This window comes from Budorcas taxicolor, chromosome X (genome assembly GCF_023091745.1).
Source record: "Budorcas taxicolor isolate Tak-1 chromosome X, Takin1.1, whole genome shotgun sequence".
NCBI classification, from domain to species: domain Eukaryota; kingdom Metazoa; phylum Chordata; class Mammalia; order Artiodactyla; family Bovidae; genus Budorcas; species Budorcas taxicolor.
The window spans coordinates 130954263-130968106 of record NC_068935.1 but is presented as its reverse complement, the minus strand read 5'-3'; the positions used below and the strand labels follow the sequence as shown (position 1 = coordinate 130968106).

The following is a 13844-nucleotide window of genomic DNA, read 5'->3' as shown; positions in this document are numbered from 1 at the left end:
TTGGCTTCTGGAAAGCCCCCAGCCACTTTTTGGATTCCTTCTAGCAAGTGCTAGATGGTGTGCTTTTTGTGTTTGTCTAGATGAAAATTCATCTGTAATGTCATTCCACTGTTTGCTACTCTTCTTTTCATTTAACCCTACTTATATCCCTAATTTAATTCTTACCCATTTCAGTACTTGTTTGCAAGACACTTTAAATCCTTTTAATTAAGCTGGATCTGAATATAGTTCTTCTTCCCTATGTTTCAGATTAAATTAAACTATTACATTTTACTGGTGGAGAAGGCTATAGTTTTCTCTTTTCAGTTACTTAACTGCATCAGATGAGACAAAGCATGTATATTCGTTTAGTGTAAAAGTGTTGTTTACTATAGGATTTTAGATATACATACAATACATATAATAAATTCTGTTCTATGCTACTAAGTATATACTTTCTACTTTTTAGCTAAAGGATAGAAGAAAGAAGTGGAACAAGATCTCCATTTGTTTCTTGTTTGTATTCTATTAATAACAATTTCTTAGATGTTATTTACTGCTTAACTGCCATGAATCTAGGCAGTGTACTCTTAAACTTGGCCCAATTGTATGTTTCCAGATTATGTGCAAAATAGTTAAAGTAAATATCCATTAGTTCAAATAACTTAGGGGATTTTCTTAAAACCCAAATGAATAATGATGCTCATGTTATAACCTTGAGAAAATTAGCCACCTTGAACCTTAATTTTCTCCTTTGTAAGATAGAGGAAAATTATTACGTTTTACAGTGTCTAGAATTATAAATAGTCCACATGAAAGTGAATCTTAATAAGTGTTTTGGGGTTTACTGATTTCTCTCTTGCATATATTATTTCCCTTTTGGGAACCTTATTTTACTTTGATTAATATACTTTAACATATTTAACCAGATATTTTCATCTCCTCCAATAATCTGCAGAGAATTGAGGGAGTAGCCGAATTTTCTCCTATATTTGAAACCCCAATGAAAAGTTCCTGAACTGGAAAGTGAAGTGAGTCTCACCACATTGTGGCTCACCCCCAGTCAAGCTGCTCTTTCCAGAACCCACTGGGCTGTTTGTCTCACAGGGTAAGATAGAGTGTGGAGGAGAAGGTTCCTAACTTATGGCCATGAATCTTGAACCATTCTGGAAATAAAAGGAAGGATTCTAATTCATGTGACAAATCCGTGTACCTCCAGTGGAAAAAAGTCCTGCTGAAATTGTTTTCTCTTTTGTTTCATTTTTGTATTTGTTCTAGACGCAACTCAGAAACCAGCTAATTCACGAACTGATGCACCCTGTTCTAAATGGTAAAGCGCAGTCCCCATCCATCTCAGTGGAAGAGAGCTCCCTCTTAATAGGAGCTTCCAACTCTCTAGTGGCTGATCACTTACAGAGATGTGGCTATGAGTATTCGCTTTCTGTCTTCTTTCCGGAAAGTGGCTTGGCAAAAGAAAAGGTAACATCTTTGCTCTTCTGAACTTTATGTTAGTAGCCTCTTCCTCAGGTAATAGCTAAGTGCTCCCTGGATAGCTGGGTCTGTTTCTTTTTTGTCTCTGAAATTACATCATGTATTTGTTAACAATGTGACAAAGGAGTATGAAATCTAACATTGTTACCGGTTCCTTGGTGGCTTGCTTTGTCTTTATAAAATTATGATGTTTTGGAGCTAGAATTGACCTGACACTCCATGTAGTCTGAGACCCTAAACTGCCATTTATCTTGAACATCTGTTGTGAGACTAGCAAATAGTAGATGGATTAGAGGTGAGGATCCAGCCTCTGGAGAGGTGAGATGATTTACTCAAACTGACATGATTTGTAAGTGGCAACCAGGGCATTAATCTACATCTACAGCGTACTTCCTTAACTCTGCTACAGTCTCTTCAGATACTTGTCCTGTTTGTGATTAAGTAAGAGAAGAATAATTACCTTTTAAAAACCTGTGGAGTTCTTAAATAGTGAAACAGCTTTTTCCTAATTATTTTTTAACTGTCCCTCCATCAACCATTGAACATAGTAGTTACACTTCGTTATTTTAAAGGTAGATATAGCCACCTTTCTGGGTTTTTTAATAGACTTAATTTTTTAGAGCAGTTTATGTTTACAGCAAAAAGCAGTGCATCTGCTCCCTGATCCCACACAAGCATAGCCTCCCCCCAACCCCAGCATTTTCTACTGTGTACATTTTTACATTCAGTGAACCTACATTGGCACTTCATTATCCCCTGAAGTCTGTAGTGTACATCAGGGTTCATTCTTGGGGTTGTCCCTGTGTTTTTGCTGTTTATCTTGGCCATGATTGCCCGAAAGTGGGATACTCAGAAGTTATTATTGTTGTTAACAATAATAAAGTGTTGTTATTGGAAAAACTTAAAATTTAAATATCCTGTATAGGGACTTTCCTGGTGGCTCAGTGCCTAAGACTCCACACTCCGAATGCAGGGGGTTCTGGGTTCAATCCTTGGTCAGGGAACTGGATCGCACATACCACAGCTAAGACCCAGCCCAGCCAAATAAATAAATAAATACTTAAGTAAATAAATAATGAATAGATACAGTATATTTAAACAACCAAATTTTACCAGCCTTACAAATTCTTTTTTGATCCTTTCATCTGTGTTTCTCATATTTCACAATTTTGCCACTTGAATGAATAATAGTCAATCACATAGTTATAGCACTGATGTAGTTCACACAGTTAAAGGTTTCTGTACCATAAAATATTTTCTTTAAAGGAAAACCAACAGAAGATTATATCAATGTCCTCAGGGTAGACATAATAAACAATACACACCATAGTAGAAATACATGTTAAAATATTTACTCAAGGAACTTCCCTGGTGGTGGAGTGGCTAAGAATCCGCCTGCCATTGCGGGAGACATGGGTTTGATTCCCTGGCCTGGGAAGATCCCCCGTGCTGCAGAGCAAATAAGCCCCCACGCCTTAGAGTGTATGCTCTGTAGTAAGAGAAGCCACTGCAATGAGAAGCCTGCACACTGCAGTGAAGAGTAGCCCCCACTGACCACAACTAGAGAAAGCCCATGCACAGCAACAAAGACACAGTGCAACCAGAATAAGTAAAAAAATTATGCAAACTGTTTGACCACAGGTATATCTAAAATAGCTTTAAACATTCGTAGTTTCAAAGAGAGTAAAAACTTAGTTTATTTCCATTTTGAAGCAATAGTAATTTTAAAACTTCATTGCCATTGAGAGACCCTGGAATTTACTCACATGTTCATGGGTGAACTCAGATATTTGAGTGTCAGCTGTAAGCCATTAACCATTTCTGTTATTCTGTCAGGGATGTCATTTTTTAAAGATACTTAAAAATTTTTTGGAATTTCTTTTAGACTGTGCTGTGTTTTCGTTGCTGCATGTGCTTTTCTCTAGTTGTGGCAAGTGGGGCTACTTTTTGTTTCAGCATGAGGCTTCTCTTTGCCGGGGCTTCTCTTGTGGAGTGCGGGCTCTCTGGCCCGTGGGCTTCAGTAGTTGTAGCAGGTAAGCTGTAGAGTTTCCTGCTGCAACTCGACATGAGGCCCGATTCCCCTACAGCAACTCAAGAGCAATCCCAAGTACACCCTCACAACTTGAAAGGAGGCCTGACTCCCCTGGAGCAACACGAGAGGTTCCGTCAGGTCCCCGTTGCAACTCGAGAGGAACCCCGAGCTTTCCACCGCAACTCAAGAAAAACCACGCAATTCCCCACCCTAGGCGAGTTGACTCTCGATTCCTGCAGTGACTTGAGAGCAATTGAGAGATCCCCCCTCACTCGAAAGGAGGCCTGACTTCCCTGAGGCAACATGAGAGGTTCCCTGAGGTCCCTGTCGAGTGGGGACGTCAAAGTTTAGTGTAATTTAAATGAAGAGCCACAATTTAAATAAAATAATTGTGGTGCACAGGCTTGCCTGCTCTGTTGTGGGATCTTCTCAGACCAGGGATCAAACTCATGTCTCCTATATTGGGAAGCAGATTCTTCACCACTGAGTCACCAGGGAAGCCCCAGGTATATCATCTTTGATGTGAATTATTTGGAGGTTAATTACATGATCAAGAGAAATTTTATCCTTTTGAACTCAAAGTTTAGTGTAATTTATTAAATAGTATGAGAAAGCTTTCATTGTACGTTATTAACATGTATTTATAATCTTATTTAGTCTGAAGCATGATTTTTAGTCTTATATTCAGAACCATCTTAAATCATCACTTAATTGTTGATGTTGAAATATGTGTACTTTTTCTTTTTTAAGGTATTTACTATGCAGAATCTATTGCATCTTTTTAAAATCAGTCCTGAATCCAGTCTCTACAAATCACTGGTAGGATTGTTTAGTTTTTAATAATCTGCTTTGATTTGTTAATAATAACTGAATAGTTGAATAAAAGTAAACTGTTTTCTTTTAACAGATTTCAGGATTTGATAAAGAAAGCCAAAAAGGTAGGAGACTTCATCTTTGTAGAGAATTGGAACATTTTTGTTATGTGTTTTTTTGTATAAAAGTATGAAGCTAATAATTTTTAGGTGGAAGAATAGGGAATTTAAATTGAATCATTTAAGGGAATTTAAATTGAATCATCGGCTTTCCCTTGCTGGCAGTTCAGTTTAAAATAGAACCGTTCATCTGTTTTGACAAATGTGGATCCTTTTCCCCCAATTTTCAACCTTTTAAGATAGCTCTTACTCAAATAAGAAAGCTAGAGACAGCATCAAAAGCCCTACAAACAGGTTGAATGCTAGTTTTTTTTTTAAAGATACCCACCAAAGAAACACCTCCAAAACAAAGAGAACAGTGTTTAGGCATCTGTCTTTGTACCCTAGATATTCCCCAAGTACAGTATATCGAGTATTGTATTCATATTTGCTTGAAGAACGAACTGTATATTGTATGTTATTTTTGTAATCAAGTGTTTATATAGATCTGATGCTGTCGCTTCAATCATGTCTCACTCTTCGCTACCCTATGGACTGTAGCCCTCCAGGCTCCTCTGTCCATGGGATTTTCTGGGCAAGAATACTGGAGTGGGTTGCCATTTCCTTCTCTAGGGAATCTTCCTGACCCAGGGATTGAGCCCTCATCTCTTAAGTCTCCTGCATTGGCATGTGGGTTCTTTACCACTAGTGCCACCTGGGAAGCCCAACTACTCTGAGGTAATAGAAAAAATATATATTGATCTCTACCCCCAAGTCCCAGCACACAGCTCCCCAAACCCATGTAATTTCCTAAGAACACATGGAGCAGCTCTTGTTCTGGTGGTGTTTTTTGATCTCAGTTTTTGACACAGGGCTCCAGAAACCCTTGTAGTTTCTGGGTGTCTCTTGTTTGAAGGAGCCAGCACTGGGTGTGCTCCTGGATAGGGGCTGGTCATCAGAAGGACCAAGCCATGATTAGAAGCTTGGGGTTTTCAGCCCTGCCCACCCCCCCATTCTGTTGAAGGGAGAAGGACTAGAAATGGTGTTAATAATCAGTCACGCATGTGTGATGAAGTCTTCATAAATCCCCAAAGTATGGGGTTCAGAGAGCTTCCAGGTCATTGCACAGGTGGAGGTGCTGGGGGAGCAGCATGCCTGGAGAGGGAGTGAAACTCAGGCTCCTGCTCAGCTCCTGTGCAGTTCTCGTATTCAGCTGTTCATCTGTATCCTTTATCATGTCCTTTAATAAACTGCCAAGTCTAAGCGCTTCACTGAGTTCTGTGAGCTGTTGGACACATTCAGCAAGCCCAAGGAAGAGGATGGCATCTCCTATCAATAGCCATTGCTCAGAAGCACAGGTGACAACCTGGGCTTGGGGCTGGCATCTGAAGGATGGGTTAATATATCTGTGAGAGGTGGGGAATCAGTGTTGTGGGAATGAGGCCCTTCACCAGTGGGATCAGTTCCTAGCTCCAGGTGGACAGTGTCAGAATTGAGTTAAATTGTAGGACACGCAGCTGGCCTCCTAAGAGTATATGGCTTGGTGTGGGGAGAAACCCCCAATACTCTGGGTGAGCAGGGGTGCCAGGAGTGAAGTGTGATGCCCTGTTCTGTGTAAAAGCCGAGGAGGCTGACAAGGAGCGGAGAGGTGAAAGAGGTGGACTTTTGCCTACACAGAAGGAAGGAAGCTGAGATTCTTTGTCCCTTTACAGCTGCTGTGGGTGCCAGGCCACGGGCTAGACTTGATGGACTTGGTAGTATGAACATAAGCCAGTAACCTGCCTGTGTTGCATAGCTGTTATTTAGAGCTTTTAAAAAAATCTGTAACATGATGTGATGGCCCTTTCATGTTGGTGTGCTCCTGGATTTTGTCTGTTGGCAACATTGCTACCATCCTCACTGGAACATTCATTAATTACCATTTGGCAAACACTTGAGTACCTAGTTTCTGCCAGTCATTCATCTGTCACTTAACTGCCTGGCCTCCTGGGTGTAATGTTAGCAGAGGATAAGTGAATCACACGACGTTCTATTTTTGTTTTATTTTATTGTATTGTTGGGCTTCCCTTGTGGCTCAGCTGGTAAAGAAACTGCCTGCAATGTGGGAGATCTGGGTTGGGAAGATCCCTTGGAGAAGGGAATGGCTACCCACTCCCATATTCTGGCCTGGAGAATTCCATGGACTGTATAGTCCATGGGGTCGCAAAGAGTCAGACACAACTGAGTGACTTTCACTTCACTTCACTTCATTGTATTATTGGAGTATAGTTGACTTACAGTATTGCATTGATTTCAGCTGTACAGAAAAGTGATTCAGTTATACATACATATACATTCTTTTTCCTATTCTTTCCCACAAATCCAGTATCATAGAATATTGAACATAGTTCCCTGTGCTGTACAGTAGGATCTTGTTGCTTATCCATGCTGTATATAATATTTGGATCACAAGATGCTCTAGACCACCTGCAGAGTAGCTCATCCTTACTGAAGCTGAGGATGATAGGTGATTGGGGTTGTAGAGTCTAAGGCAGTGGGGTCTAGTGTAACTCTGTGATGATGGAAATGTCTGAATCTGTGTTTTCTAATATGGTAGCCACTAGCCACGTGGGGTTACTGAGCACTTCACATGTGGTTGGTGTGAGGAACTGAGATTATAATTTAAATAGCTACACGATTTTTGGCTACTAGTTGTCATATTGGACAGCACGGGTCTAAGTAAATAGCTGCTGTCTGTAGTGTAACTATTTCAGGAATGAATTAGGGGCTGTAAGGGGTTTTTAAATAATCTACTTATTTCTAGGTATGTATATTATTAAAAATAGCTTTTTGCTTTTAAACTTGTTCTTTGAACCTTTATAGTTCAGAAAGACGTCTGGTCAACATTTCATACCAGCTTCACCCAGCCTCTGAGTAAAACCCCTGAAAGTAAGAAAAACTGAATTGCAGACATGTCATGTATCCTAGTGGCATAATTTGGATAAAACTCTTGGCTAACAGTAAAACAGCTACTGTTACAACGAAATGATTTTAAAATTGGTGACTTTCAATTAAGAAATTGTTGTTATTGTTCAGTCGCTAAGTTGTGTCCAATGCTTTGAGACCCCATGGACTGCCAACACGCCAGGCTCCCCTGTCCTCTGTCTCCCAAAGTTGGCTCAGATTCATGTTCATTGAATCAGTGATGCCATCCAACCATCTCATCCTGTGTCGCTCTTTCCTTTTGCCTTCAATCTTTCCCAGCATTAGGGTCTTTTCCAGTGAGTCAGCTCTTCACATCAGGTGGCCAAAGTACTGGAGCTTCAGCATCAAGAAATTGAGACCATCAAAAACCTGTAGGACGATGTTTTGGACCTGACAGTTGTGTATTTCCTGACAGAGATTTTTGGTCTTATCTAACTGTGTTTATACTTTGAGGATGCTGATCTGTTGGATGGTTTTGGTACTTTCCCCTAGATTCCACTCACACATCCTTCCAACACCTAATTTTTCCTTTCAGAGGTAAATGGTACCCAGAAAATAGCTGGGTGTAAAATTTGGACACTGGCTCTTCTTTCTGGAAGTTAAAATCCTTACCTATGATTGACAAAAGAATAGATCAGTGGGACAGAATAGAAAACCCCAAAATAGGTCTATACAAACATAGTCGACTAGTTTTTGACAAATGAAAAAGCAATTTAGTGGAGGAAACTTAGACTTTTCAACAAGTGATGCTGGAGCAATTGGACATGCATATGCACAAAAATGAACTTGGACACAGACCTTACACCTTACACAAAAATTAACTGAAAATTAGTCATATATCTAAATGTAAAACACAAAACGATATAACTTCTGGAAGAAAACATTAGGAGAAAATCTCTGTGACCTGGGTTTTGGTGATGAGATATAAACATCAAAAGTGTGATTAAATGAAAGATTAAAAATAACTAGTTAGATTTTGTTAAAATTTAAAAACGCCTTTCTATGAGAATGAAAAGACAAATTACAGACGGGGGGAGGGTATTGGCAAAAGACATCCAATAAAGGACTTGTGTCAAAAATATACCAAGAACTCTGAAAACTCAACAATAAAGACACAAATCAGTTGAAAAATGAGCAAAGGGTCTGAAAAGGTAGCTCTCCAAAGAAGATATGCAGATAGATGGCAAGTAAGCATATCAAAAGATGCTCCATGTTATTTGTTATTAGACATGGAAGTTAAAACAGAAATGAGATAACACATCCCACGTATTGGGATGGCTAAGATCCAGCTCACCTATGACACTAAATGCTGGAAGGATGTGGAGTAACAGGTGCTCTCACTCATTGCTGGTGGAAATCCAAAATGGTATAGCTGCTTGTGGCGGGGAGTAGTTTGCTGGTAGAACTAAACATAGTCTTCCTGGGTGATCCACCAGTCACGGTCCTAGGTATTTACCCAAGTGACTTAAACTGTGTGTGAGTGTTTATAGCAACTTTATTTACAGTTGCCAGAAATTGGGAACAAACAAGATGTCTTTTGGTGAGTGAATGGATAAACAGGCTGTGGTACATCCCAACAGGGAAATACTATTCAGCTAAAAGGAATGAGCTATCAAGCCATGAAGCTTGATAGCTAGAGAAAAATGAATCACAACTCTGTGTTGTTAATGTAAGAAGCTCCTCTGAAAAGGCTACATGGTCTGTGATTCCATATATGTGACATCCTGGGAAAGGCAAAGTTATAGAGGTGGTCAGCACACCTGACCACCTTGTTGATAGGTGGTTGCTAGGGATGTGGAGGGAAGGGGTAGCAGGTTGAAGAGGGGAAGCATAGGATGTTTTTTAGGGTGGTGAAAGTGTTCTTAAATTATGGTAATGGTAGAATACATGGCGCTAGACATTTGTCAAATCCTGTAAAGCTTTACAAAGAGCACACCTTCATGTATGCAAGGGTAAGAGGTCAGGTGATCTCAGGATTAAATGCTGATTGTGACAAAACAATGTAACCATAGTAACCTCACTGAAGCGGGTGGGGAAAGATATGCCTACCTGTCTAACTCTGGAGAGGGATGAAGATTGCAGCTGAAGGCAGAAGAAACCATACATAGGCTATGTAGTCAAGGTGAGTTACTTCTCATGGGGGTGCTGGTTGACAGTTTTGAAACCATTATATGTGTGGGCCGGAGTTGAACAATACAGTAAGGGAATAATAGATGGTGGGAGTCAGGTGGGAACTTAGAGATAAACAGGAGGAGGCTAAGATTCATATGGTAATGGTGGCATTGGAGACATCTGTATGAACTCATGTTTAGCTTAACATAGATACAGATGAGACATAGATATATTTATAAATAAGTATGTATACATAGTTTAGAGAAGGCAATGGTACCCCACTCCAGTACTCTTGCCTGGAAAATCCCATGGATGGAGGAGCCTGGAAGGCTGCAGTCCATGGGGTCGCAAAGAGTCGGACACGACTGAGCGACTTCACTTGCACTTTTCACTTTCATGCATTGGAGAAGGAAATGGCAACCTTCTTGCTTGGAGAATCCCAGAGATGGGGGAGCCTGGTGGGCTGCCGTCTATGGGGTCGCACAAAGTTGGACACGACTGAAGTGACTTAGCAGCAGCAGCATGTATACATAGGTTAGTGTACATTCATATTTCATTACTCTGCAGGCTGAGGGGCTAGAAGCAGTGGCACCCCAGTCACAATGAGCACATCTCAAGCCCAGTTTGCAGTGCTAAGATTCAGTTTCTAAAACCATTCCATGATAATCGGAACCAGGGCTCCTTGGAGCAGTAGTTGATTCCCGTAATGGAGCAGAGACTAGCCAAGATAATGAGCCTGGAGCCCCTTACAGTGCCAGAGCCTGAGGAAGTACTTAAGAAAAAAACTCACAATGAAAGTGCTCCCAAAGGTGAAAGCTAGAACAGTTGGAGCAACAAAATAAAAGATTGGGTTATATATATGAGTTACAGAATTATCTATGAATTATAATTACCAAATTATAAAGTAGGGGATTCATACTCATGTATAGAAATGAGTGGATAGAGGAGATTAGCCATATCCTTCTTGGGGGGGGGCGTTGTGGAGGAGGGAGGGGGGAAGTGGAACTAAGTAGGGGGCTAGGGGCCTGTGGAAAGCCCTGAAGAACTGACAGTGTTAGAAATGCTGAGATGGAAGGGCTCATGTCTGGAGATGACCTGCTGCAGGATCTTAAAGGTTTCTGCCAAATGTTGACCTTTTTCCACCAAAAGGGCCAACATCTGGCCCCAGCGTGACAGGTGAGGGATGAGGTGAGAACAGGCTCACAGGAAATAGTCAGGAGAAGAGGGTGGATGAGAGAGGAGTTACAAGGCACTGAATATGAAAGAAAAGTTTATATGTCCAATGGGGGAAGTAAAAGACAATACATTGTGCGGCATCACTTATGTGGAATCTCAAATATGTCACAATTGAACCTATCTGTGCAACAGAAACAGCCTTACAGACAGAGAGCAGACTTGTGATTGCCAAAGTGGGGGAGGGTGGGGTTAGCAGAGGCAAGCTTTACATAGGGAATGGATAAACAACAAGGTCCTACTATAGAGCACAGAAACATATTCAGTATCCTATGATAAACCACAGTGGAAAAGAATATTCTTTAAAAAGTGCATATATGTAAAACTGAATCACTTTGCTGTACAGAGGAAAGTAACATTGTCAGTCAACCACAGTTAAAAAGATCTAGTATATTGTAATATCTTCAGTAGTAAAGGAAAAAAGGCCCTTGGCTGATACAGAAATCCAGTCATCTGTTCTAAGAAAGTGAAAACTTATAAAATTTATACTCATGACTTAAAAACCCCAAAACAAGTTTCAGGGAATTCCTTGGTGGTCTGTCGGTTAAGGACTCCATCCTTCCATTGCTGGGGACCTGGGTTTGATCTCTGGTTAGGAACCTAAGATCCTACAAGCCACGTGGCACAGCCAAAAAGAAAAAAAAAAGTTTCAAACTATTCAGAAAGGTATAAAGTAAAAGAAAAATAGAAACTTCTGTTCACATTCTCTAATTTCACTTTCTGCTGATAAGTAGAATGAAGAGTGTCTTGCGTATCCTACCAGCATTTAGTTTATGGGGGTCAAAGTCTATATGTAATTAAACCACATATGTTCATAAATGGGATTATATTATACTGTTGTGCAATTTGCTTCCTTTGTCCAGCAATATATTTTTATCAGTGTACTTAGACTAATTATGTTTAAAGAATGTATTTAATTATCCCCATGTTGATGAAGATTTTATTATTTGGCGTTTGCCATTAGAAGCATGTGGTGTGCGGTGCTACACCCTTTTGAGAAAGTGTAGTTCTATAAATTCAGAGCGGTAGAATGACTGGGTTAAAGGGCACTTGGATTTTGAATATCCATAAACACTGACCAATTTCCCTCCCAAGTGAAAGAGCACTCCTGCTTCCCTACTCCCTTGCCAACACTTAGAGTGCTAAAGATTAAAACTTTGATAATATGTGTAGTGGGAAAGTATAATCTTCTTTTGTAGTATTAATTTCCATTTATTTTTATTTTATTCATGTTTATTTAACACTGAAAATTTTTTCTGTAAACTTTGTCCATGTCTTGCCCTATTTTTCTGTTTTCTTGCTGATGTTTAAAAGCTCTTTATACTATGAAAATTAGTCCTGTCTCCATGTTATGGCAAATACTTGTTTCTGGTGTATCATTTGTCTTTTGACTTTGTTATTTCATGCCTTATATAAGTTCTTAATTTTCATGTTTGATGTCATACTTGGAAAGGCCTTTCCTCAGAAATTATTCTTAAAAGATACATGATATGAAAAAGATAATGTTATAAAACCAAGATTGCATAAACAGTGATTGAGCAAGTGATTCAGTAGTTGAATGAAAGAAAGGTGTGAAACAAAACTATATACATTGTGTCTTTCAGGTTTTCTTATACAATTTCTGAAAGAATTGGCAAAATATCATCAGAATAAAGAAAGTTGCAATATGGAAACTCAGACAACTTCAACATTTCCCGTCAAAGACTCTCTTGGTAATTGTGATCCTCTTCCATAATTACACTTCTTCCATTTTGTTTTTTCAGTGAAGGCGACAGCCTGATGTACTATATTGTGTATTTGTTGCTTCACTAAGAGGGATGCAGGCTGCTGGTGGCATGTTTTCTGGAATTGTTGCTCATTTTTTCTCAGAAAGACTAGGAACTGCTCCCCAGGGCTGCTCCTTCCTTCCTGACCACCAGGGCTATGCTTTCCACCTCTGACGGGGATCCAGAGGCTCACTTCCTTTCTTGTTTGTTGGGTTGAAGCTCTCTTGACTGGGAGGTTCTTCCCTGTGTTTCATCTGACTTTATGTTATAGCCACTAAAGTGGGAAGATTTCAGACTACTTGCATTGCAGGGAGCTAGAGAAGTCAGTGGGCCATCCTTTCATTTTATAGTTGACAAAGCTAAGGTCACTTGAGGAAGAACAATTAGGCAATGCCCTGTCTGGGTCAGAACTGATACCAGAGTCCAAGTTTCCTGGTCCATGACCCAGACCCTTTTCTGCTGTACAGGCTTCGGTAGAATACAGAAAAGTAGATGGAAAACCATGCCTGATATTTTGCCAATCAGAGACATCACTGCCAATATTTTACTACCTGATGACTCAAGCGGTCAAGAATTCTCCTGCAGTACAGAAGACCTGGGTTCAATCCTTGGGTCAGGAAGATCCCCTGGAGAAGGGAATGGCAACCCACTCCAGCATTCTTGTCTGGAGAAGCCCCATGGACAGAGGAGCCTGGCACGCCCCAGTCCATGAGTCAGATACAAATGAGCACACATATTTTAGTCTGCTTCTGCCAGCCGTTTTTTCCTCTGCCTGCTTTTTGTTGATATTGGTGTCACACATGATTAAGACTGTATGAGAGGGCCAGGTTTGCAGTGTGCTTCATGGTTAGTTTCAAATCCACAGTTGGTTTGAGGGCTGGGGGTCTCCTGGAAAGACTGCTAGAATGTGAGACAATCATAGACCTGGCCTTAGCTCCATTGATGCTATTATGTAGCTGTTTAGCCCTCTGGAAGTCCCTTCAACTGGATGGGCATCAGTTTCCTCCTCTGTGAAGTGGAGGAAGTGAAACACGTGATCTTTGATTCCTCTTAGGGTCAGTGTTTTGAAAATGTGAGTCAGCTCTAACCAAAGTGCAGTCAAAGAGCCCTCTCCTGTGGCACATAGACACTAGAAAGGGATGCCACTGTTATTTGACTTAAAGTATACTTTTTGTTTTCTTTTCCCCTGATATTTTATATTGGATTCTCAAACTTTCAGAACAGTTGAAAGCTTTATGGCAAATGCTTATACACTTCGAGTCTGCCATGAAGTTTGTCATACTTGCTTAATCACTTACCTGTCTGTCCATTAAGCTCTCTCACTTTTTGGATATATTTGTATTAATAAGTAAATGG

At 40.2% G+C, this 13844-nt stretch overlaps 1 protein-coding gene across 2 annotated transcripts in view; it reads left to right on the top strand.

The window, feature by feature from the left end:
• OFD1 (OFD1 centriole and centriolar satellite protein) overlaps nt 1-13844 on the top strand; it is a 60778-nt gene that overhangs the window by 8379 nt on the left and 38555 nt on the right. Inside the window, exons 1-5 of one of the 2 annotated variants that reach the window (XM_052663135.1) lie at nt 987-1087; nt 1258-1458; nt 4253-4321; nt 4410-4440; nt 12327-12434. In XM_052663135.1, the coding sequence (XP_052519095.1) occupies nt 1291-1458; nt 4253-4321; nt 4410-4440; nt 12327-12434 (376 nt within the window). In that variant the 5' untranslated portion in view covers nt 987-1087; nt 1258-1290. Of the gene's footprint in view, nt 1-986; nt 1088-1257; nt 1459-4252; nt 4322-4409; nt 4441-12326; nt 12435-13844 lie in introns of those variants that run through there. The other variant, XM_052663134.1, reaches the window with a different exon arrangement.